Source organism: Salmo salar, chromosome ssa01 (genome assembly GCF_905237065.1).
Source record: "Salmo salar chromosome ssa01, Ssal_v3.1, whole genome shotgun sequence".
Lineage (NCBI taxonomy): Eukaryota > Metazoa > Chordata > Actinopteri > Salmoniformes > Salmonidae > Salmo > Salmo salar.
The window spans coordinates 18778858-18805031 of NC_059442.1; the positions used below are offsets into that span (position 1 = coordinate 18778858).

General features: G+C 45.5%; 1 protein-coding gene across 3 annotated transcripts in view; it reads left to right on the top strand.

Annotated features, from left to right (window-relative positions):
* Nucleotides 1-26174, top strand: part of ush2a (Usher syndrome 2A (autosomal recessive, mild)) — a 436139-nt gene that overhangs the window by 39946 nt on the left and 370019 nt on the right. For all 3 annotated transcript variants that reach the window (XM_045714834.1, XM_045714836.1, XM_045714830.1), the window contains 4 exons: nt 8251-8386; nt 21516-21579; nt 21976-22077; nt 24984-25176. In XM_045714834.1, coding sequence (XP_045570790.1) covers nt 8251-8386; nt 21516-21579; nt 21976-22077; nt 24984-25176 — 495 coding nt within the window. The remainder of the gene's footprint in view (nt 1-8250; nt 8387-21515; nt 21580-21975; nt 22078-24983; nt 25177-26174) is intronic.

Here is a 26174-nt window from a genome sequence, read left to right on the forward strand (position 1 = left end):
GAGAGAGAGAGAGAGGGAGCGTGTGAGAGAGAGGAAGAGAGAGAGAGAGAGAGAGAGAGAGAGAGAGAGAGAGAGAGGAGGAGAGAGAGCGAATAAAGAGATAGAAGTCAGCCAACCTGACTATGCAGCCATGGTGTGGTGTATCCCGTCTTGTTAGATGGGATGATTTCTGCGCATCTCCCACTTTAAAAGAATGCAGTGATATGCTTTGTGTTCAAAGGAAAGAGAGAGAGAGAGAGAGAGAGAGAGGACGAGAGGGAAAGGAAGAGAGAGTGCATGAGAGAGAGAGCGTGTGTGAGAGAGAGAGAGGGAGCGTGTGAGAGAGAGGAAGAGCGAGAGAGAGGACGAGAGGGAAAGGAAGAGAGAGTGCATGAGAGAGAGAGAGGGAGCGTGTGAGAGAGAGAGAGAGGGAGCGTGTGAGAGAGAGGAAGAGAGAGAGAGAGAGAGAGAGAGAGAGAGAGAGAGAGAGAGAGGAGAGAGAGCGAATAAAGAGATAGAAGTCAGCCAACCTGACTATGCAGCCATGGTGTGGTGTATCCCGTCTTGTTAGATGGGATGATTTCTGCGCATCTCCCACTTTAAAAGAATGCAGTGATATGCTTTGTGTTCAAAGGAAAAGTCTCTCCGGAGTTATAGCCTTTATTAAAGCACTGACAAGTCCTCTTATATGTGGGACTCTTCCCTCTCCCCGGAGACAGTTTTCTTTTCTTAAATCAACTGTCATGCTAGTGTTAATATATATATATATATATGGCTGGGTCCTCATAGCACTATGGGCCGGCGGTGATATAAAACATGTATATCCTGGACTGGTAATTGTATCTTTAGTGTACTTGAGTAGAACAAATGTGTTTCTCCCATGGCTGTGCTAATGTGATAAAGGGAAAAATTGGCAGTTCATCAGAGCTTCTGCTGAGACGGGGGGCAGGGGGAGAGAGGGATGGAGGGATGAGAGAGAGAGAGAGAGGGCTTGCTGCTTCCTTCTGCTGAGACGGGGGGCTGGGGGAGAGAGGGATAGAGAGAGAGAGAGGGCTGCTTCCTTCTGCTGAGACGGGGGGCAGGGGGAGAGAGGGATGGAGGGATGGAGAGAGAGAGAGGGCTTGCTGCTTCCTTCTGCTGAGACGGGGGGCTGGGGAGAGAGGGATGGAGGGATGAGAGAGATAGAGGGCTTGCTGCTTCCTTCTGCTGAGACGGGGGGCTGGGGGAGAGAGGGATGGAGAGAGAGAGAGAGAGGGCTGCTTCGTTCTGCTGAGACGGGGGGCAGGGGAGAGAGGGATGGAGGGATGGAGAGAGAGAGGGCTTGCTGCTTCCTTCTGCTGAGACGAGGGGCAGGGGGGAGAGATGGATGGAGAGAGAGAGAGAGAGAGAGGGCTTGCTGCTTCCTTCTGCTGAGACAGGGGTGGGGAAGGATCTGGGGGCAGGGGAAGAGAGGGATAGAGAGAGAGAGAGAGAGAGAGAGAGGCTTGCTGCTTCCTTCTGCTGAGACGGGGGGCAGGGGAGAGAGGGATGGAGAGAGAGAGAGGGCTGCTTCCTTCTGCTGAGACGGGGGCAGGGGGAGAGAGGGATGGAGGGATGGAGAGAGAGAGGGCTTGCTGCTTCCTTCTGCTGAGACGGGGGCAGGGAGAGAGAGGGATGGAGGGATGGAGAGAGAGAGAGGGCTTGCTGCTTCCTTCTGCTGAGACGGGGGGCAGGGGGAGAGAGGGATGGAGGGATGGAGAGAGAGAGGAGAGAGGGCTTGCTGCTTCCTTCTGCTGAGACGAGGGGTAGGGGGAGAGAGGGATGGAGGGATGGAGAGAGAGAGGGCTTGCTGCTTCCTTCTGCTGAGACGGGGGCAGGGGGAGAGAGGGATGGAGGGATGAGAGAGAGAGAGAGAGAGGGCTTGCTGCTTCCTTCTGCTGAGACGGGGGGCAGGGGGAGAGAGGGATGGAGAGAGAGAGAGAGAGGGCTGCTTCCTTCTGCTGAGACGGGGGCAGGGGGAGAGAGGGATGGAGGGATGGAGAGAGAGAGAGAGGGCTTGCTGCTTCCTTCTGCTGAGACGGGGGGCAGGGGGAGAGAGGGATGGAGAGAGAGAGAGGGAGAGAGGGCTTGCTGCTTCCTTCTGCTGAGACGGGGGTAGGGGGGAGAGAGGGATGGAGGGATGGAGAGAGAGAGAGGGCTTGCTGCTTCCTTCTGCTGAGACGGGGGCAGGGGAAGAGAGGGATGAGAGAGAGAGAGGGCTTGCTGCTTCCTTCTGCTGAGACGGGGGGCTGGGGAGAGAGGGATGGAGAGAGAGAGGGGGCTGCTTCCTTCTGCTGAGACGGGGGCAGGGGGAGAGAGGGATGAGAGAGAGAGAGCGCTGCTTCCTTCTGCTGAGACGGGGGCAGGGGAGAGAGGGATGGAGGGATGGAGAGAGAGAGGGCTGCTTCCTTCTGCTGAGACGGGGGGTAGGGGGAGAGAGGGATGTAGGGATGAGAGAGAGAGAGGGCTTGCTGCTTCCTTCTGCTGAGACGGGGGGCAGGGGGAGAGAGGGATGGAGAGAGAGAGAGGGCTTGCTGCTTCCTTCTGCTGAGACGGGGGGCAGGGGGAGAGAGGGATGAGAGAGAGAGCGCTGCTTCCTTCTGCTGAGACGGGGGCAGGGGGAGAGAGGGATGGAGGGATGGAGAGAGAGAGGGCTGCTTCCTTCTGCTGAGACGGGGGGCAGGGGGAGAGAGGGATGGAGGGATGAGAGAGAGAGAGGGCTTGCTGCTTCCTTCTGCTGAGACGGGGGGCAGGGGGAGAGAGGGATGGAGGGATGGAGAGAGAGAGAGGGCTGCTTCCTTCTGCTGAGACGGGGGGCAGGGGGAGAGAGGGATAGAGGGATGGAGAGAGAGAGAGGGCTGCTTCCTTCTGCTGAGACGGGGCAGGGGGAGAGAGGGATGAGAGAGAGAGGGCTGTTTCCTTCTGCTGAGACGGGGGAAGGGGGAGAGAGGGATGGATGGAGGGATGAGAGAGAGGGCTGCTTCCTTGCCTCTGTACCTCCTTTACAGCATCAATAGCCACCGTGTGACTCTATTCCACCTTTCTATATCCAGTATATTCCCCTCTCCCCCCTATTTTCTCCTCTCTCTCCCTCTCTCTCCTTCCCTCTTGCCTCTATACCTCTCTCTTTGTGTATATACTGGATATCTTATAAATAAAAAATTTAATAAATCTTTATCCTCCTCTCTTTTCAGACAGTAATATTTCACTCCTCTCTTGGCCCTGGCCCTGCTTTATACTAAAACCTGTGATAATGTAACAAATTATAAACAGGAAAACATTTCTGCTTCATTTAAATGATAAGAGTCAGTCACACAGAGAGGACGAGACAGGGCCATAAATAAAACATGGAGAGGATTGCTGGCGCGCGCCCGTGTGTGTGTGTGTCGGTCCGTAGCCTCATCCAGCAGCACAGGAGTATCTCTCCTCATGATATCTCCATCCCTTCTTCCCTCCCTCCATCCCTCCTTCCTCTGTTGAGTGTCTCTCTCCCCTCTGACAGCCGGCCCTGGAATGAGAGTGTGTTATCAGTGAGTGGTGTGTCAGTCACAGTGGGGTAGAGGAGGGGAAGGGGAGAGGAGGGGAAGGGGAGAGGAGGGGAATGGTAGAGGAGGGGAAGGGGAGAGGAGAGGAGGGGAAGGGGAGAGGAGGGGAAGGGTAGAGGAGGGGAAGGGGAGAGGAGGGGAAGGGGAGAGGAGGGGAATGGTAGAGGAGGGGAAGGGGAGAGGAGAGGAGGGGAAGGGTAGAGGAGGGGAAGGGTAGAGGAGGGGAAGGGGAGAGGAGGGGAAGGGTAGAGGAGGGGAAGGGGAGAGGAGGGGAAGGGGAGAGGAGGGGAAGGGTAGAGGAGGGGAAGGGGAGAGGAGGGGAGGGGAAGGGGAGAGGAGGGGGCTGAGCTAGGTCAGCGAAGGCAGCGGGGGCTTGTTTGGAGTGTCAGAGACACAGGCCTCTGTATCCTGTGCGTGCGACGTGCGTGTGTGTGTATGTCAGAGTCGGAGGCCTCTCTTTCCACTGTGTGTGTGTGTATATGTGTATGTGTGCGTGTGTGTGCGTGCGTGCGTGCTTATGACAGGCGCCTCTATTGAACTAGTGTCATCTGCAGGGCAGCAGGAAAGGGCATCTGTTCTAATGTTCAGTCCTAATACCCACTAATATCATACATCCTAATAGAAATCTTAAGCTCGCCGTCTGTTCCCGGCCAGTTTGCACAGTAATGTATTTACACATCCTCAGCTCAATGCATTTATTGTAATACGCTCTGGATAAGGCTGTCTGCTAACTGACATCAATGTAAATATAGAATAACGCCCTTCCTCTGTGTGTCGAGCATACTTATAAACTAATGTAGTGTAGATCTGATCCAAACCTGCTCGGATTCACTCCTCTGAATATCTTCTGTTGCCAAATCAGCCCATATGGGATCTCATTTAAAAACAGCTGTCATGTCTTTACTATGGATTAAATAATATCACATGCTATTTTATGAAATCAATTCTCTGTAATTAATATTACCTGATTACATGAATATTACCGATTACCTTAATATTACCTAAACTAATCATGTGAATGTAATTAACTAGGAAGTCGGGGCACCACGGAAGAATGTTTATAGAGCTATTGTCTTCCGAATAAACTCTTAAAGACCTGGTAATCTTTTATATCAATAGCAGTCAATTATTAATTGTCACCTTATTCAGTCTCATCTGAACGTCAGAAAATTCTTGGTTATCTTCACGAACCCTGGCTAACAAGTTGAATCAGCAATACAAAATTTGGTTTAATTATGTATTTACTAAATACCTAAATAATCACACAGAATTACATATACACAGGATGGATCATACATTGATGACTAATTATGTTATAAAAGAAACGTCCCTAGCGGACGAAACCGATATGACGGCTCGTTACACAAAGAAAGGGGGTTGGGTTTGAATGAAAGCACGGGAAGACTGAGGAACAAAAGGATTGGGTCTCTATCGGACCTTATGAAGCTATGCCATCATAAATACAGAATCTTATGCATTCTAAATATCCACCCATTCGGTAAAAGGAAAACGCAAGAAATATATTTACTCTGAGCTGCACTTGGATAGATTTGTCGAAGATGGAAGGCTGGGTTGCCCAGCAGAGAACTCCCTTGTCTTTTGAAGAATATTTCTGGTCGAATACGTTGTAGTACCCTGTCGTTCTGAATAGATTGTCCGTCCTTTCCAAGGCCACGTTTACAGCTGCTGCTGATAACTCGACGTCTAGGATGTATCACTTCTTTAGTGAATAAGAGTTCAAAGTTCATACCAAGTTGCCATACTATAAGCTCATGCTATATTCTGGTTGGTGTAGTCAAATTCATCCATCCAGCATGGCGATCGTCACCTCCACGTTGAAATTCGGCCCCTTCTAAATGTATGGACATCGGTCCTCACGTCATCGGGAACAAAAGGTTAATTTCCTTAGGTTGTAGTTGTTCAACCATTCACAACCAGAGCTCACGCTGAGGTTGGCTTAGTTCGCCGTGAATTGGGTCACGGGGGCTCTTATAGAAATGTAGAAAGGGGGTTGGTTCATCCTTTCCAACCAATGCCTATTCACGTGGGCGTGGCCACTGATTGAGCATATTTTACTTATGAAAACAATTCTCTAATTTTAAAAGATAAAATTACATTTCATCTTTTCACAAGTAGTTTCATATTTCAACATTTAAATTGCACAACAATTCCATGTGAATCCAAGATAGAGTTTATGTCATCCTATCATCAGTAATAATGATTCAGACGACAACTGATCTGACATCATATTCTTTAAGTACCAATGGACACTTTCAACTGGTTGGATTACATAAAGAGTGTTCTTTTCCCCAACCTTTTGATGTTACAATACTCTCTCTCTATGTTAACAAAGTGCTTTCCAAGAGTCCATTCTGTAGAGTGGAGAGAAAAAGGGGGAAAGGTATTTATGGAGGGTCATAAACCTCTCCCAACAGGGCAACGTCATGGCACAGCGTATAAGTAAATATTAAGTACAATTCCGGGATTTTCCCCCGAAATTCAAGGTTTTTCAAAAATGTCTGTAATCAGGAGGGAATAAGCAGGAAATCCGAAATCCGCCTATCAGGATTTCTGAAAAACCTGGGAATTTGGGAAAGTTACAGGAATTTTGCAGCCTTATAAAGGCCTATAATGTTTGTAAAGTGTAGTCCATACAAAATCACAGAGAGCTAACTGGGAAATTACTAAAAAATTACTCTAAAACAGATTCACACAACAGGAACAACCTTATCATTCACACTGACATAAAGCCTCTGCTAGTTACTACCTTAATGACACTTCATTACATTTCACCATCTCTCTCTCTCTCTCGCTCTCACTCTCGCTCTCGCTATCCTCTGTCCCTACATCTGTCTGTCTACCTGTCTGTCTGTCTGTACCAGATCAGAGTCCACGGCAGATACCTGACTCCCAACCCTGCCTTTTTACATCAGCAGATAAACTAATGGGTCAGAGGGACAGGTCAGACAATGGGACATTCTACCACACACACACACACACACACACACACACACACACACACACACACACACACACACACACACACACACACACACACACACACACACACACACACACACACACACACACACACACACACACACACACACACACACACACACACACACACACACACACACACACACACACACACACACACACACACACACACTGAAAGTGGAGAGCTTTTAAAGCTGTTTGTTTGCCAGTGTCCAGTGATCGGTGCTCAGTGAGTCATTAAAAGCTTTCCACTGCCACTGGCCAGGCCTTGGGTTAATCTGGGCCTGTAAAACACACTGTTCTACTGCACAGCTACATTCAATGGACTGGCTGTGAGAGATGACGTGAGAGAGGGAAAGGTGAGAGAGACAGATAGCCTACAGCTGAGAGAGAGATAGGTAAGAAAGACAGGTAGGAGGCAGGTGAGAGACAGGTGTTAATCTGGGCCTCTCTCTACAGCACCTGCTGTCAATGGGACAGGTGAGAAATACAAGTGAGGGAAAGAAGAAAAAGAAGAAGAAGAAACTCGAGGGTCTCTTGAAGCAACAGTAGTTGAAAAAAGAACGAAGGCAGCAAAGAGAGGTAAAAAAATAAGAAGAGAAAAAAATAATTTTCTAAAACGAACAAAGGAGTGCTGGTCGGGGTTTCAAAGGGGCGCGTGGCGCTAAGCAGGATGAAGCTCTTCCCAATTCATTTACATCACCATGACAACTCTTCAGATCTCCACGCACGCCATTGGCTGGTTACAGATTCCAAGAGCGGCCTTCTCTCTACGTCCTTCTCTTTCTCCGTCTTCCCGTCTCTCTCTCTCGCCGTCTCTGCAGTCTTCAATCAGCCGTCATGAAAGTGCAAGTCTTAAGTATCTTCCAGACAGACAGTTGTTGAGTCGAGCCAAGCGCCGCCTTGCCTTCATCCCCAAAGACGTTTTGGACCAGACTTATTTCCCCTGCACCTTTTTCAACTCCTCTAAAGAGGCGAGGAGAGAAGAGGCGGATAGAAAACACTTGAGAGAGAGGGGGAATGTGTTAGAAAAGACAGAGACTGGTTTTATCTGTGCTACCACAGAGCATGCTAGCCAGACACAGCAAGAGGGGGAGAGGGGGATAGACAGAAACATTTTGAGAGAGAGGGGAGAAAGAGAGAAGAGAGGGGAGAAAGAGAGAAGAGAGGGGAGAAAGAGAGAAGAGAGGGGAGAAAGAGAGAAGAGAGTGGGACGTTGAAGTTTTCTAAGGTCTATGAACGTATTTCTCTGGAGTTTTGATCTGAATGGAAGCAGTTGCCTTGACTGTGTTTGTGTTTTAATATTCATGGCTGGGGTGAAGAGTGGTTTTGGTCAACAGGAAGCTCATTTGTGGCTGAGGTTTTAGAATGAGGGTTTCTGGTAGGGAAATAAACTGGAAGATTATCCCTGTGTATAATTTACTCAGACTGAATGCTGAAGGCTGCTGGGCTATACATCTTACTCTCCTTCAGGGACAGGATCCCCACACTGTTAGATACTCTTTATAAAGCTTGTATCAGGACAAAGCAAGGACCAGGAGATGGCCAAAACTTTGTCATTGAAATGTTAACTTTTTAACACTTCACTGTATAAAACTGAATCAAAATGTGTCAAGCACAGAGTAAAGTAATGTACAGTGTCAAGGACAAAGTAACATTGAGTTATGTTTGATCCACAGAATAATTGTGCATTCTAATTGGTCTACAGGTGCATGGCAAAAGCGTCAGTCTCTTCCTGGATGGACTGGAAGAGGACGGCACGCCCTTTGACACTCGACCTCTGACCTCACCCATCTCTGACATCAGAACGGACAGTACCATGAGAGTCGGACTGAGCTCTAACGGTAACAACAAGATAACACATGATTCATATATACATTACTTATAGTACATGGTATGTACACCTGCCTAGGGAAATACCATGGAAATACATGGTTGTAGGAACAAATTGCAACATGTAGGTACAGTGAGGGAAAAAAGTATTTGATCCCCTGCTGATTTTGTATGTTTGCCCACTGACAAAGAAATGATCAGTCTATAATTTTAATGGTAGGTTTATTTGAACAGTGAGAGACAGAATAACAACAAAAAAATCCAGAAAAACGCATGTCAAAAATGTTATAAATTGATTTGCATTTTAATGAGGGAAATAAGTATTTGACCCCCTCTCAATCAGAAAGATTTCTGGCTCCCAGCTGAGATTAGGAGCACACTCTTAAAGGGAGTGCTCATATTCTCAGTTTGTTACCTGTATAAAAGACACCTGTCCACAGAAGCAATCAATCAATCAGATTCCAAACTCTCCACCATGGCCAAGACCAAAGAGCTCTCCAAGGATGTAAGGGACAAGATTTTAGACCTACACGAGGTTGGAATGGGCTACAAGACCATCGCCAAGCAGCTTGGTGAGAAGGTGACAACAGTTGGTGCGATTATTCGCAAATGGAAGAAACACAAAAGAACTGTCAATCTCCCTCGGCCCGGGGCTCCATGCAAGATCTCACCTCGTGGAGTTGCAATGATCATGAGAACGGTGAGGAATCAGCCCAGAACTACACAGGAGAATCTTGTCAATGATCTCAAGGCAGCTGGGACCATAGTCACCAAGAAAACAATTGGTAACACACTACGCCGTGAAGGACTGAAATCCTGCAGCGCCCGCAAGGTCCCCCTGCTCAAGAAAGCACATATACATGTCCGTCTGAAGTTTGCCAATGAACATCTGAATGATTCAGAGGACAACTGGGTGAAAGTGTTGTGGTCAGATGAGACCAAATTGGAGCTCTTTGGCATCAACTCAACACGCCGTGTTTGGAGGAGGAGGAATGCTGCCTATGACCCCAGAGGGGTTATGAGCTAAGAATCACACAAGAAAGTGTTTTGAAGTGAATATGATCAATTGTGTCAGATATTTCCTTTACAGCCTCCATCAGGGTCAATAGAAACACACTGAAAATGATCGACAACCGAGAATGAAATCTTTAGTGCACAGGTCACCGACTGATCAACTGGTAGATCTTCAAGGCATTCCTAGTCGATCGTCAAACATTTCTGTAGAAAAGCCAATGATAAAGGCTTGCCTTCCTTTTCACAGGTTGTGCTGTTGGCAGTAGGTGCGCTTGATTCAGAAGCCCTGCACACCAGGCAGGCAAAGTGTTCCATTTTGAACCATTTCATTTGTTTGAAAAGACAAAACTCTGCCTACCCGGGAGATCTGTGGCTAAATTGAGTTTGCCTACTGCGCTGGCCAATCGGATAGCTCAAATCACGGATAGCTCAAATCACGCCTACAGCTTCCACGACCCTGGCCACGGCAAAGTTTGATACGAGCCTACATGAGATTTCATCATTTAAAAAACCATGACCAGAGCCAGTCTGTCAAAGAATACAGCAAAGAGCTGCTGTTTTTATGGGTGTTTAAGCACTGTCAACACTGTTTTTATTCAACACTATTACAAACATAAAACATGCTTCTCCCTACTTCCACTTGCACTTCAGTTGCAATGAATGAGTAGGCAAGTGTATCGGTAGCCCTGCGTTTTTATTATTATTAGCAGCTCGTCGTGTTTATTTTAATATCTCTGGTCATAGGAAGAACATGAATTTGTGCATGAGACAGATGCGGTGCGACTTGAGTTTCGCCATCAGGTGGAAAACGGTGTCCCCTCTCTCTGGTCAGTCTCACTGGAGGAAAGGAAGGAGAGAGCAGGGACCAATGGAGGCTGACCCTCTGCTGCTCTCTCCCTCCTTCCGTTGTGACTAAAGGATGTGTTCAAAACAACTGTGAACTCTGAACTCGGAAATCTCAGACTTCTGACTTCAGTGCGTTCAAGGCCACTGTGATCTAAAAAAAGAAAACGAGATCCGACTGGCAAAAATCCCTTTGAACGGTCTTCCAACTCGGAATTCCAACTCGGAAACTCTGGCATCTTTCTAGAGCTCCGACTTTTCGGCCTGGAGATGACTGACGTCATGATTTGACCTCGTTTTTTCCCCCCAGAGTTCCCAGTTGTGTTGAAAGCACCATGACAGATGCAGGCACCATCAGTCCAGTAAAATCAAAAAGCAAATGATTTGATAATTATTTAAATTTATGCTCAGCTGTGCCTCTCAAGTGCTACACCAACTAGATCTCGGCTTGCTTTTTGACTACGAAGTGATCTGGACTCAGAAAAGGTTGGGGACCACTGCTCTAGTGTAAAGTAATGATCAATGATTTCAGCTACACAGTCATACTGCTCATCTGCTATTGAACAGTGATTTACACTCAGATGGCATTTGATCAGCCCATGATTGGATCATATTAGTGGTCAGCAGTATTGTTCACCCACACTGATCTGTGCCGTAGATGCTGACCAGGGAATTTAATCAGTAGAATGTTTATCACACTGGGTTGACCCCAATTAGTCGACTGGTCAATTGTTTGGTCGATAGGCTGTTGGTCGACCAAGATGTTTTTTAGTCGAGCAGCAGCAAATATACACTACTGTTCAAAAGTTTGGGGTCACTTAGAAATATCCTTGTTTTTGAAAGAAAAGCCAAAAATGTTGTCCATTAAAATAACATCAAATTGATCAGAAATACAGTATAGACATTGTTAATGTTGTAAATGACTATTGTAGCTGGAAACGGCAGATTTTTTATGGAATATCTACGTAGGCGTAAAGAAGGCCCATTATCAGCAACCATCACTCCTGTGTTCCAATGTCACATTGTGTTAGCTAATCCAAGTTTATCATTTTAAAAGGCTAATTGTACAACGCTGTGTACTACTCCCCATTCATTTTCTTCACCTCAAACAGCAAGCAAACAAAGTCTGTTTTTACATCCATTGAGAATGACAATAGTTCCTCTTTCCAGCACTCTTCCTTTCGATAACCACTCAGCGTGAAAGGGAAAAATGTAATGCTCTGATCCAGTCGAAACGTCATAAATTAGGTCTACCTGATTACTTCTTATCCCTTGCGCAAATAGCCTACATCTGTGTCTGTCCCATGCTCATTGGTGCAGGAAACTCTATGGGACAGAATATTTTATACAATGTTGGAAGTTCGCTCGCACCAGCTTTCGGCCTGAGCAAGTTAATAGTTGATACAATGTTTCAAGTTCGTTGCAGACAGGCCATGTGTAGCCAATGTGATTTATAGGATATTTATTTTGATCAGGATATTTTCAACCTGCAGGCTGCAGTGTTTTTATTTGTTGGCTTTATGTAGGCTATTTTTACATAGTTGGCAATGGCAAAATACATTATTATAAATGCAATAAAACTCTTCCACGAAAATGTGCATATGAAAACCATAACTGGCACACAGATGGGTAGAAATGCTAAGATAAATCGGAATTCCACATGAGAAAGGTTGCCAACTCCTCGTGTACCCAATTATTGGCTACATCAGGAGAGTAATGGCATAATCTACGAAAGCCAGTAGGAGCGGGAGGAGGATGGTCCGGTCAGGTTAAGGTTTTTCTCTTCTTGTTATCTTGATTTCTTGCTCCTCTTGAGTCATTTGTGTCTTATTTCATCAAACAGTGTGGTTAAAGTGTCAGACAAGCTCAATGCATATAGTTGATTTTATTAAAACACATAGGGTGTGTCTATATATGGAAAAATACACATTTGAAAATATCCACCAATCGATTGCTCGAAAGAACAGATGACTTTTGGTTGACCAAGATATTTTGGTCGACAGCCCCACATTGAATAATTTAAGACCAAAGGTAGATGCTAGGATGGATCCTCGTCATGGACAACCCTTTCAATTACCACAGTGGGAATTTTCTCCTTAGATGGATATGTACAAAGTAAGAATACAATATACATCAAGGCTCACATTTATAGAGCGTCTCGGAGTAGGAGAGGGGTGCTGAGCTAGGATCAAGTCCCCCTAGTCCATCCTTTATTATCTAAAAGGCAAACCTGATCCTAAATCAGCATTCCTAGTGTGAGACGCTTTATGAATATGGGCCCTGTATTCCTCTCTCTTCTTAGCGGTTCTCCCACTCCCCATTCTGAATGTAATTAAACACTTAACTCCTTCAGCTCTGGTTCGCTTGCCATGACAGGGATTGGGGCGTTACGATCACTCAGAAAGGGTGGGAGTGTAGAAATTAGAAAATAAAATAAAAAATGACAAAGGATCTGTCTGGAAAAGTAGGAGAGAAAGAGAAGACAAAAGAGAAAAAGAGAAGAGAGAGGGGAAAAGAAGAGTAGAGAGAGAGACATCAAAGCAACAATGCTCTGTGTTTCAGTAGCCCTAATCCTGTTTCCACACCCTTAAGAAGCCTGCATCCAAAACCCTGGGCCTTTAGATGTCACAGTTGTCGTAGGAATGAGCAGACCAAAGTGCAGTGTGTGTGTGTCGTTCCACATTTTATTTATACTGTGAAACTATGCAATACATAAATAAACTGAATAAACAAAACAACAAACTGTGACGCAGCGGTGAAACACACTACTCAAAATTAATCTCCCACAAACCCAGGTGACAAACACCAACTTAAATATGACCTCAAATTAGACCAGCTGCCTCTAATTGGAGATCATCTCAAACAAAGCCCAACATGGAAATACAAAAACTAGAACAACCCAACATAGAAATACAAAACTAGAACATAACAACGTAGAAAAAAACGAACAGCTTACCATGGTCAGGACGTGACATTAGAGCTGCTTCCCTCTATCCTGTTTACATCTCATCTCACCACACACACACACACACACTCTCAGTCCCTCCTCAGACACACATACACACACAGATAAAGATGGAAGGCCTTCTGACGCTAGGAGATATTAGCTCTAGTTGTGACAGGTGTGGAACAACAGAGCTTGGCAGGGAAAGACTATTTGTTCGGCAGAGGAAGGCAAGATGCTTAGCTGGACAGGGAAAAGGCAGGGATAGTCTATCTCCTGTGGTCTTAGTCTTGCTCAAATTCTCTCCATGTGTTTGGATTCACGTCCTGATGTTGAACCCTCTCAGATGTACAGCTCTCCTCCCACTGCCAACAGACTACAGTACACACAATCTGCCACTGTTTCACCACAGATAATGAGAGACACGTTTTACAAAGGAACCCACTTTACAGCACATATGGTCCTCATGTGTGTTCAGTGTTTCTGTTAGTAGCCAAGGCTTCAGTTGAAACATACAGTAGCCGATGAAACAGAGTTGTCTAGAGTCTGAAAGTATGGACGGAGCCTGTACACAAGTACACATGTCATTCTGTCATCTCAGCAAAACCGACAAGTGATTATGGCACAGAGAGAGAGAGCGAGAATAGATAGGAGAGAGAGAGAGAGGAGATGGAGATGGAGGAGAGGTATAGAGATGGACCCACTGGTTGCCCTCTAGGTTACAGAGAGTGAACTACTAGGTGTGAAACAGGGAAGGGACTCAGGAGGTTTGCTAATTTGGTATAGAGCAGACCTAACTCGCTCTATTAAATCAGTCAAAACAGGAACATTTTACATTTGGCTAGAAATTAAAATGGAAATTATCTCAGAGGATAATGTCCTTCTGTGTGCTACCTATATCCCCCCACTAGAATCCCCATATTAAATGAAGACAGTAGAAAATCTAAACAGTATATTTGACCTCTCAGCTTCCCTATCAAATCAAAACATTTCAAACAGAAAACTGAAGAAAATTAACAACAGTGACAAATGGTTTGATGAAGAATGCAAAAACCTAAGACAGAAATTGAGAAACCTATCCAACCAAAAACATAGACACCAGAAAATCTGAGTCTACGCCTTCACTATGGTGAATCACTAAAACAATACAGAAATAAACTACGGAAAAAGAAGGAACAGCACGTCAGAAATCAGCTCAATGTAATTGAAGAATCCATAGACTCTAACCACTTCTGGGAAAATTGGAAAACACTAAACAAACAACAACACAAAGAATTATCTATCCAAAATGGAGGTGTATGGGTCAACCACTTCTCCAATCTTTTTGGCTCTATAACAAAGAACAAACAGCAGAAACATATACATGATCAAATACACACCTTAGAATCAACTATTAAAGACTACCAGAACACACTGGATTCTCCAATTACATTGAATGAACTACAGGAGAAAATACAAACCCTCCAACCCAAAAAGGCCTGTGGTGTTGATGGTATTCTCAATGAAATGATCAAATATACCAACCACAAATTCCAATTGGCTATACTTGTCACGGTTGTCGTCGGTGAAGGAGGACCAAAACGCAGCAGGTAAGTGCAGGCTCATCTTGACGTTTATTTATTTTCAAAATGAATACCAAAATAACAAAACACTAGAACAACAACAACAACAACAACAACAACAACAACAACAACAACAACAACAAACAGTCTGGCAAAGCCTAAGGCTCAACACAGAACAATCACCCACCAATAACAAACAAACACACCCTCATATATGGGACTCTCAATCAAAGGCAGATAGACAACACCTGCCTTCAACTGAGAGTCCCAACCCCAATTAACCAAACATAGAAACAGACATACTAGACAAAATCATAGAATACCTGAAAACCAAACAGTGCCCAAAAAAACCCGGAATACTTAAACCAAATGCCCCTTCAACAAAACACACCACCCCGAACCACATAAAACGAATACCCTCTGCCACGTCCTGACCAAACTACAATACCAATTAACCTTATACTGGTCAGGACGTGACAGTACCCCCCCTTAAAGGTGCTAACCCCGGAAGCACCTTAACAAAAGCAATACCAACAAAAAAAAATTCCCCCTTACTAAAGGGAGGGAAGGGAGGGTGGCTGCCGTCAACGACGGCACTGTGCTACACCCCCCCTCCCCAACCCACCTATCTCTGGAGGTGGCTCCGGCTCAGGCCGTTCCAGGCTGTCGGGGAAGTCTGGCAACTCGGGACAGTCTGGCAACTCGGGACAGTCTGGCAACTCGGGACAGTCTGGGCAGTCTGGCAACTCGGGACAGTCTGGCAACTCGGGACAGTCTGGGCAGTCTGGCAACTCGGGACAGTCTGGCAACTCGGGACAGTCTGGGCAGTCTGGCCACTCCGGCAGTTCAGGGCAGTCTGGCCACTCCGGCAGTTCAGCGCAGTCTGGCCACTCCGGCAGTTCAGCGCAGTCTGGCCACTCCGGCAGTTCAGCGCTGTCTGGCCACTCCGGCAGTTCAGCGCTGTCTGGCCACTCCGGCAGTTCAGCGCTGTCTGGCCACTCCGGCAGTTCAGCGCTGTCTGGCCTCTCTGGCGACTGTTGACTGGCGGGCAGCTCTGACGACTGTCGACTGGCGGGCAGCTCCGACGACTGTCGACTGGCGGGCAGCTCCGACGACTGTCGACTGGCGGGCAGCTCCGACGACTGTCGACTGGCGGGCAGCTCCGACGACTGTCGACTGGCGGGCAGCTCCGACGACTGTTGACTGGCGGGCAGCTCCGACGACGACTGTTGACTGGCGGGAAGCTCCGATGACGACTGTTGACTGGCGGGCAGCTCCGATGACGACTGTTGACTGGCGGGCAGCTCTGATGACGACTTGACTGGCGGGCAGCTCTGATGACGACTGTTGACTGGCGGGCAGCTCTGATGACGACTGTTGACTGGCGGGCAGCTCTGATGACGACTGTTGACTGGCGGGCAGCTCTGATGACGACTGTTGACTGGCGGGCAGCTCTGATGACGACTGTTGACTGGCGGGCAGCTCTGATGACAACTGTTGACTGGCGGGCAGCTCCGGTGACTGTTGACTGGCGTGGCTGGGTTTACGCACTTGAAGGCTAGTGCGGGGAGCGGGAACAGGACGAGTCGGACTGGGTTGACGCACTTCCGGGTCCGCACGAGAGACAGGAGCTGGAAACCCAGGGCTATGGAGGCGCACAGTCGGTCTTGATCTTACCTCCTGCACAACCCGTCTTGGCTGGATGGAACTAGTAGCCCTGTACGAGCGGGGTGCTGGTACAGGGCAGACTGGGCTGTGCAGGGGCCTGATGGTAGCCGTGCGTAGAGCGGGAGTTGGGTAGCCTGGTCCTCGGAGGCGTACCGGCAACCAGATGCGCTGCGCAGGCATCCTCCTACCAGGCTGGATGCCCGCTCTAGCACGGCACCTGCAAGGGGCTGGAACAACGCGCACCGGACTGTGCGTGCGTATGGGTGAGATAGTGCACTCCTCAGCGAAACATGGCGCTCTCCACCCCATACGCTCCTCCATATAACCACGGGTAGCTGGCTTCCGGCTCTTCCTATGCCTAGCCAAACTACCCGTGTGCCCCCCCAAAAACATTTATTGGGGGTGCCTCTCGTGCTTCACCCTCAGCGCGTCCATGGCCTCGTACCTCCGCCTCTCTGCCTTGGCTGCCTCAATTTCCCACTGCGGGCGGCGATAATCCCCAGCCTGGTGCCAAGGTCCGGCCCCGTCCAGAACTTCCTCCCAGGTCCACTTCTCCTGCCAGTCCAACTCGAAGTCCCTCTGCTCCTTCTTCTGCTGCTTGGTCCATAATTGGTGGGTGATTCTGTCAGGGATTTCTTCGTCGGAGGACGATATAACGAAATCATCGTCGGAAAAAGTTGACCAATACGCAGCAGAGTTGATATAGTTCATTTTGAACATTTAATAAACTCAAAATGGATATACAAAATAACAAAACAAAACTCACGATAAACTGACAGTCCTGTTAGGCTTACTTACGCTACACACGAAACACGGAACAATCACCCACCAATAACAAACAAACACACCCTCATATATGGGACTCTCAATCAAAGGCAGATAGACAACACCTGCCTTCAACTGAGAGTCCCAACCCCAATTAACCAAACATAGAAACAACAAAATCATAGAATACCTGAAAACCAAACAGTGCCCAAAAAACCCCGGAATACTTAAACCAAATGCCCCTTCAACAAAACACACCACCCCGAACCACATAAAACGAATACCCTCTGCCACGTCCTGACCAAACTACAATACCAATTAACCTTATACTGGTCAGGACGTGACAATACTTAAACTCTATAACATCATCCTTAGCTCTGCCATCTTCCCCAATATTTGGAAACAAGGAATGATCACCTTAATTCACAAAACTGGAGGTAAATTTGACCCCAATAACTACCGCGGGATATGCGTCAACAGCAACCTTGGGAAAATCCTCTGCATTATCATTAACAGCAGACTCGTACAGTTCCTCAGGGAAAACAATGTACTGTACAAATGTCAAATTGGCTTTTTACCAAATTACCATACGTCAGACCACGTATTCACCCTGCACACCCTAATTGAGAAACAAACAAACCAAAACAAAGACAAAGTCTTCTCATGCTTTGTTGATTTCAAAAAAACTTTTGACTCAATTTGGCATGAGAGTCTGCTATACAAATTGATGGAAAGTGGTGTTGGGGGAAAAACATATGACATAAAATCCATGTACACAAACAACACGTGTGGTTAAAATGGTCAAAACACACACATTTCTTTCCACAGAGCCAGTGGGTGAGACAGGGATGCAGCTTAAGCCCCACCCTCTTCAACATACAGTTGAAGTCGGACGTTTACATACACCTTAGCCAAATACATTTAAACTTAGTTTTTCACAATTCCTGACATTTAATCCATGTAAAAATTCCTTGTCCTAGGTCAGTTAGGATCACCACTTTATTTTTAGAATGTGAAATGTCAGAATAATAGTCATCACATTCCCAGTGGGTCAGAAGTTTAGTATTTGGTAGCATTGCCTTTAAATTGTTTAACATGCGTCAAACGTTTCGCGTAGCCTTCCACAAGCTTCCAACTATAAGATGGGTGAATTTTGGCCCATTCCTCCTGACAGAGCTGGTGTAACCGAGTCAGGTTTGTTGGCCTCCTTGCTCGCACACGCTTTTTTAGTTCTGCCAACAAATTTCCAAAGGATTGAGGTCGGGGATTTGTGATGGCCACTCCAATACCTTGACTTTATTGTCCTTAAGCCATTTTGCCACAACTTTGGAAGTATGCTTGGGGTCATTGTCCATTTGGAAGACCCATTTGCGACCAAGCTTTAACTTCCTGACTGATGTCTTGAGATATTGCTTCAATATATCCACATAATTTTCCACCTCAGGATGCCATCTATTTTGTGACTTTTACCAGTCCTTCCTGCAGCAAAGCACCCCCACAACATGATGCTGCCACCCCCGTGCTTCACAGTTGAGATGGTGTTTTTCTTTCCTCCAAACATAACGATGGTCATTATGGCCAAACAGTTCTATTTTTGTTTCATCAGACCAGAGGACATTTCTCCAAGAAGTACGATCTTTGTCCCCATGTGCAGTTGCAAACCGGGGTCTGGCTTTTTTATGGCGGTTTTGGAGCAGTGGCTTCTTCCTTGCTGAGCGACCTTTCAGGCTATGTCAATATAGGACTCGTTTTACTGTGGATAAAGATACTTTTGGAACCTGTTTTCTCCAGCATCTTCACAAGGTCCTTGACTGTTGGTCTGGGATTGATTTGCATTTTTCGCACCAAAGTACGTTCATCTCTAGGAGACAAAACGCGTCTCCTTCCTGAGCGGTATGACGGCTGCGTGGTCCCATGGTGTTTATACTTGCGCACTATTGTTTGTACAGATGAACGTGGTACCTTCAGGCGTTTGGAAATTGCTCCCAAGGATGAACCAGACTTGTGGAGGTCTACAATTTTCTTTCTTATGTCTTGGCTGATTTCTTTTGATTTTCCTATGATGTGAAGCGAAGAGGCACTGAGTTTGAAGGTAGGCCTTGAAATACATCCACAGGTACACCTCCAATTCACTCAAATTATGCCAATTAGCCAATCAGAAGCTTCTAATGCCATGACATCATTTTCTGGAATTTTCCAAGCTGTTTAAAGGCACAGTCAAGTTAGTGTATGTAAACCTCTGACCCACTGGAATTGTGATACAGTGAATTATAAGTGAAATAATCTGTCTGTTTAGCAATTGTTGGAAAAATTACTTGTGTCATGCACAAAGTAGGTGTCCTAACCGACTTGCCAAAACTATAGTTTGTTAACAAGTAATGTGTGGAGTGTTTGAAAAATGAGTTTCAATGTCTCCAACCTAAGTGTATGTAAATTTCCGACTTCAACTGTATATATCAATGAATTGGCGAGGGCACTAGAACAGTCTGCAGCACCCTGCCTCCCCCTACTAGAATCTGAAGGGAAATGTCTACTGTTTGCTGATAATCTGGTGCTTCTGTCCCCAACCAAGGAGGGCCTACAGCAGCACCTAGATCTTCTGCACAGATTCTGTCAAACCTGGGCCCTGACAGTAAATCTCAATAAGACAAAAATACTGTTGTTCCAAAAAAAGTCCAGTTGCCAGGACCACAAATACAAATTCCATCTAGACATCATTTCCCTAGAGCACACAAAAAACGATACATACCTCTGCCTAAACATCAGCGCCACAGGTAACTTCCACAAAGCTGTGAACGATCTGAGAGACAAGGCAAGAAAGGCCTTCTATGCCATCATTAACTGTGTGTCTCTATGGTTCCTCTGACTGGTTTTTTTAATAATTTTTTTTTAGGGGTGGATCAGCTTAATATTGCGGGAAGAATGTTGCTTCCATCAATGTAATTGTCTGCATCATTTTCAATCTCCCATATATTTTTTGGGTAAATATATATATATCCATATACATACACGCATGCATGCATATACACATATATACATACATATACCTATATAGTTATACATACTTCTTTTCGAATATACCTATATTATTCCCCGCAAACCCTACGACCCTTCCCCCAATTGGAGTAAACTAATAAACAATAACACTTAGGCTTCTACCTTCAGTTTATACATCTTATACACATTTTACAGACACAATCTGGTATATGTTGTTTGTTTTTAGTCCTTCCTCTATTTCTGATGTCCTTCCAGTTTGATTTCTATTTGTAACTGTGCTATTTCACAACATTTCTGAACCTATATACATTTTACAGACACCCTTGTCTAGTCTCAGATAGTTCTCAGCTTTGTGGAAGTTACCTGTGGCGCTGATGTTTAGGCAGAGGTATGTATCGTTTTTTGTGTGCTCTAGGGAAATGGTGTCTAGATGGAATTTGGTTATCTTGTTATTAGTCCCACCCTTCAGCTCCATTCAACCCCTCCCATCTATCTCTCAACATCATCCATTTTGGATTTCTATTTGCCATATATTTTTCAACTGTGCAGTGATGCTTCACAAAAGTATTGAACCTTTCTATTCTCATAGCTTCTACAGATTGTAATTTAAAAATAAACATTTTTGCTAAAATAATTATTAGATTATTGATTGATTGACTATGGCTTTTCAAATCATCCAGTATTGCTAACTGCAGCGTTAGTTCTAGGCAAATTTTGCAATTCTTCAGCCATTCCTAGACCTGTGACCAAAAACGAGCTACATATGGACAATACCAAAATAAATGATCTAATGACTCTGCCTCCTCACAGCAAAATCTGCAGAGCTGGGAAGATTGTATCCCCCTTGTATTCCTCTGACTGTTAACTGTGTGTCTCTATGGTTCCTCTGACTGTTAACTGTGTATCTCTATGGTTCCTCTGACTGTTAACTGTGTGTCTCTATGGTTCCTCTGACTGTTAACTGTGTGTCTCTATGGTTCCTCTGACTGTTAACTGTGTGTCTCTATGGTTCCTCTGACTGTTAACTGTGTGTCTCTATGGTTCCTCTGACTGTTAACTGTGTGTCTCTATGGTTCCTCTGACTGTTAACTGTGTGTCTCTCTATGGTTTATGATGTTAAGTCTAAGAGGCCTGCCAGGTTAGACGTAGAGAGCCCTACTATAGCTTACAGCCCAGTCAACTGTAACATTTATAACACTGCTAGATCAACTAAACAGTCCTCAGCTCAGTGTCGTTGTGTCTTTAACATAGAATAAAGAGAAAGATAAGCTAATCCACTTGTCACTATGGATCCAGCTGACTGTTTTCAATACACACCATTGACATCCCTCTCTTCTTTCTCACCAGGGTCAGATCAATTCATGGGCAGGATGCAGGACTTCAGATTTTATCCCAACACACTGACTAACAGGTGAGAGGGAGGGAGGGAGGGAGGGAGGGAGGGAGGGAGGGAGGGAGGGAGGGAGGGAGGGAGGGAGGGAGGGAGGGAGGGAGGGAGAAAAGTAGGGATGTTTCATATGATTCCCTTTTGATTTTAATAATGTCATTTGTATAATATGGCTCAGTTGGTAGAGCATGGCGCTTGCACCGCAAGGTTCGTGGGTTTGATTCCTGGGGCCATCCACACGTAAAATATATGCATGCGTGACTGTAAGTCGCTTTGGATAAAAGTGTCTGCTTAATGGCTTATATATTAATACAGCAGTTCATAACATTTTCTTTTGCTAAATTGTCTTTTGAGACTGAGACTGATCCTGACACAGTAGTGCATCTGGCTCACAACCTGATCCATTGTCTCCCACTCCAGAGAGATAGTGAAGGTGTATTCCGGCTTCCTTCCCCCCCTCCACGCTCAGTCAGAGTGCCGTTGTCCGCCCAGTCACCCCAGAGTACACCCCCTAGTGGAGAGGTACTGTATATTGATGGATTGATTGATTGATATACAGATGTATTAACTATATAAGCTTCCATTTAACCAAGTAAGTGAACGCAAAACCAATTCTCACTTGCAGCACAACATACACTGCTCAAAAAAATAAAGGGAACACTGAAATAACACATCCTAGATCTGAATGAATGAAATAATCTTATTAAATACGTTTTTCTTTACATAGTTGAATGTGCTGACAACAAAATCACACAAAATAATCAATAGAAATCCAATTTATCAACCCATGGAGGTCTGGATTTGGAGTCACACTCAAATTAAAGTGGAAAACCACACTACAGGCTGATCCAACTTTGATGTAATGTCCTTAAAACAAGTCAAAATGAGGCTCAGTAGTGTGTGTGGCCTCCACGTGCCTGTATGACCTCCCTACAACGCATGCTCCTGATGAGGTGGCGGATGGTCTCCTGAGGGATCTCCTCCCAGACCTGGACTAAAGCATCCGCCAACTCCTGGACAGTCTGTGGTGCAACGTGGCGTTGGTGGATGGAGTGAGACATGATGTCCCAGATGTGCTCAATTGGATTCAGGTCTGGGGAACGGGCGGGCCAGTCCATAGCATCAATGCCTTCCTCTTGCAGGAACTGCTGACACACTCCAGCCACATGAGGTCTAGCATTGTCTTGCATTAGGAGGAACCCAGGGCCAACCGCACCAGCATATGGTCTCACAAGGGGTCTGAGGATCTCATCTCGGTGCCTAATGGCAGTCAGGCTACCTCTGGCGAGCACATGGAGGGCTGTGCGGCCCCCCAAAGAAATGCCACCCCACACCATGACTGACCCACTGCCAAACCGGTCATGCTGGAGGATGTTGCAGGCAGCAGAACGTTCTCCACGGCGTCTCCAGACTCTGTCACGTCTGTCACGTGCTCAGTGTGAACCTGCTTTCATCTGTGAAGAGCACAGGGCGCCAGTGGCGAATTTGCCAATCTTGGTGTTCTCTGGCAAATGCCAAACGTCCTGCACGGTTTTGGGCTGTAAGCACAACCCCCACCTGTGGATGTCGGGAGTCTGTTTCTGACCGTTTGAGCAGACACATGCACATTTGTGGCCTGCTGGAGGTCATTTTGCAGGGCTCTGGCAGTGCTCCTCCTGCTCCTCCTTGCACAAAGGCGGAGGTAGCGGTCCTGCTGCTGGGTTGTTGCCCTCCTACGGCCTCCTCCACGTCTCCTGATGTACTGGCCTGTCTCCTGGTAGCGCCTCCATGCTCTGGACACTACGCTGACAGACACAGCAAACCTTCTTGCCACAGCTCGCATTGATGTGCCATCCTGGATGAGCTGCACTACCTGAGCCACTTGTGTGGGTTGTAGACTCCGTCTCATGCTACCACTAGAGTGAAAGCACCGCCAGCATTCAAAAGTGACCAAAACATCAGCCAGGAAGCATAGGAACTGAGAAGTGGTCTGTGGTCCCCACCTGCAGAACCACTCCTTTATTGGGGGTGTCTTGCTAATTGCCTATAATTTCCACCTGTTGTCTATTCCATTTGCACAACAGCATGTGAAGTTTATTGTCAATCAGTGTTGCTTCCTAAGTGGACAGTTTGATTTCACAGAAGTGTGATTGACTTGGAGTTACATTGTGTTGTTTAAGTGTTCCCTTTATTTTTTTGAGCAGTGTATATACAAAATACAGCTACAACAACAGCCGCATCACAACTAAATCCACATCACATCACAGTATCCCTCTAACAACAACAGCCGCATCACAACTAAATCCACATCACAGTATCCCTCTAACAACAACAGCCGCATCACAACTGAATCCACATCACATCACAGTATCCCTCTAACAACAACAGCCGCATCACAACTAAATCCACATCACAGTATCCCTCTAACAACAACAGCCGCATCACAACTAAATCCACATCACAGTATCCCTCTAACAACAACAGCCGCATCACAACTGAATCCACATCACATCACAGTATCCCTGTAACAACAACAGCCGCATCACAACTGAATCCACATCACATCACAGTATCCTTGTAACAACAACAGCCGCAACACAACTAAATCCACATCACATCACAGTATCCCTGTAACAACAACAGCCGCATCACATCTAAATCCACATCACAGTATCCCTCTAACAACAACAGCCGTATCACAACTAAATCCACATCACATCACAGTATCCCTGTAACAACAACAGCCGCATCACAACTAAATCCACATCACATCACAGTATCCCTGTAACAACAACAGTAACATCACATCACAGTATGCCTGTAACAACAACAGTAACATCACATCACAGTATCCCTGTAACAACAACAGTAACATCTCATCACAGTATTCCTGTAACAACAACAGTAACATCACAGTATCCCTGTAACAACAACAGTAACATCACAGTATCCCTGTAACAACAACAGTAACATAACATCACAGTATCCCTGTAACAACAACAGTAACATCACATCACAGTATCCCTGTAACAACAACATCACATCACAGTATCCCTGTAACAACAACAGTAACATCACAGTATCCCTGTAACAACAACAGTAACATAACATCACAGTATCCCTGTAACAACAACAGCCGCATCACATCACAGTATCCCTGTAACAACAACATCACATCACAGTATCCCTGTAACAACAACATCACATCACAGTATCCCTGTAACAACAACAGTAACATCACAGTATCCCTGTAACAACAACAGCCGCATCACATCACAGTATCCCTGTAACAACAACATCACATCACAGTATCCCTGTAACAACAACATCACATCACAGTATCCCTGTAACAACAACAGTAACATCACAGTATCCCTGTAACAACAACAGCCGCATCACATCACAGTATCCCTGTAACAACAACAGCAACATAACCCATCCCTGTCTAGGTACTGTATTCCCAACGCGGTGGAGGACACCACTAATAACCGTGTGTTGAGGCTCAACATGGACGCTCACCCTGTCAGCTATATCAATGACCAGGACATGGGTACAGCCTGGGTGTCCAACATACTAACTGGACCTGAGGACATGGACCAAGGGCTGACCATCACCATAGACCTAGTCAACGGGCAGTACCAGGTAATGTCTGTCTGTCTGTCCATCTGTCTGTGTGTATGAAAATATGTTTTTGTTTCTGTGTCTGTTTGGTTAGAATGGATTTAGCCTGTGGTTGAAGTACGCACAAATATCTAATAATCAAGATTAAACTGAGTCAGATTACCAAATATCTACATTCTAATCAAGATTAATCTGAGTCAGATTACCAAAAATCTACATTCTAATCAAGATTAAACCGAGACAGATTACCAAATATCTACATACTAATCAAGATTAAACCGAGTCAGATGACCAAATATCTACATTCTAATCAAGATTAAACCGAGTCAGATGACCAAATATCTACATTCTAATCAAGATTAAACCGAGTTAGATTACCAAATATCTACCTACTAATCAAGATTAAACTGAGTCAGGTTACCAAATATCTACATTCTAATCAAGATTAAACTGAGTCAGATGACCAAATATCTACATTCTAATCAAGATTAAACCGAGTCAGATGACCAAATATCTACATTCTAATCAAGATTAAACCGAGTCAGATTACCAAATATCTACCTACTAATCAAGATTAAACTGAGTCAGATTACCAAATATCTACATTCTAATCAAGATTAAACTGAGTCAGATGACCAAATATCTACATTCTAATCAAGATTAAACTGAGTCAGATGACCAAATATCTACATACTAATCAAGATTAAACCGAGTCAGATTACCAAATATCTACATTCTAATCGGGATTAAACAGAATCAGATGACCAAATATCTACATTCTAATCAAGATTAAACCGAGTCAGATGACCAAATATCTACATTCTAAACAAGATTAAACCGAGTCAGATGACCAAATATCTACATTCTAATGAAGATTAAACCGAGTCAGATTACCAAATATCTACCTACTAATCAAGATTAAACCGAGTCAGATTACCAAATATCTACATTCTAATCGAGATTAAACAGAATCAGATGACCAAATATCTACATTCTAATCAAGATTAAACCGAGTCAGA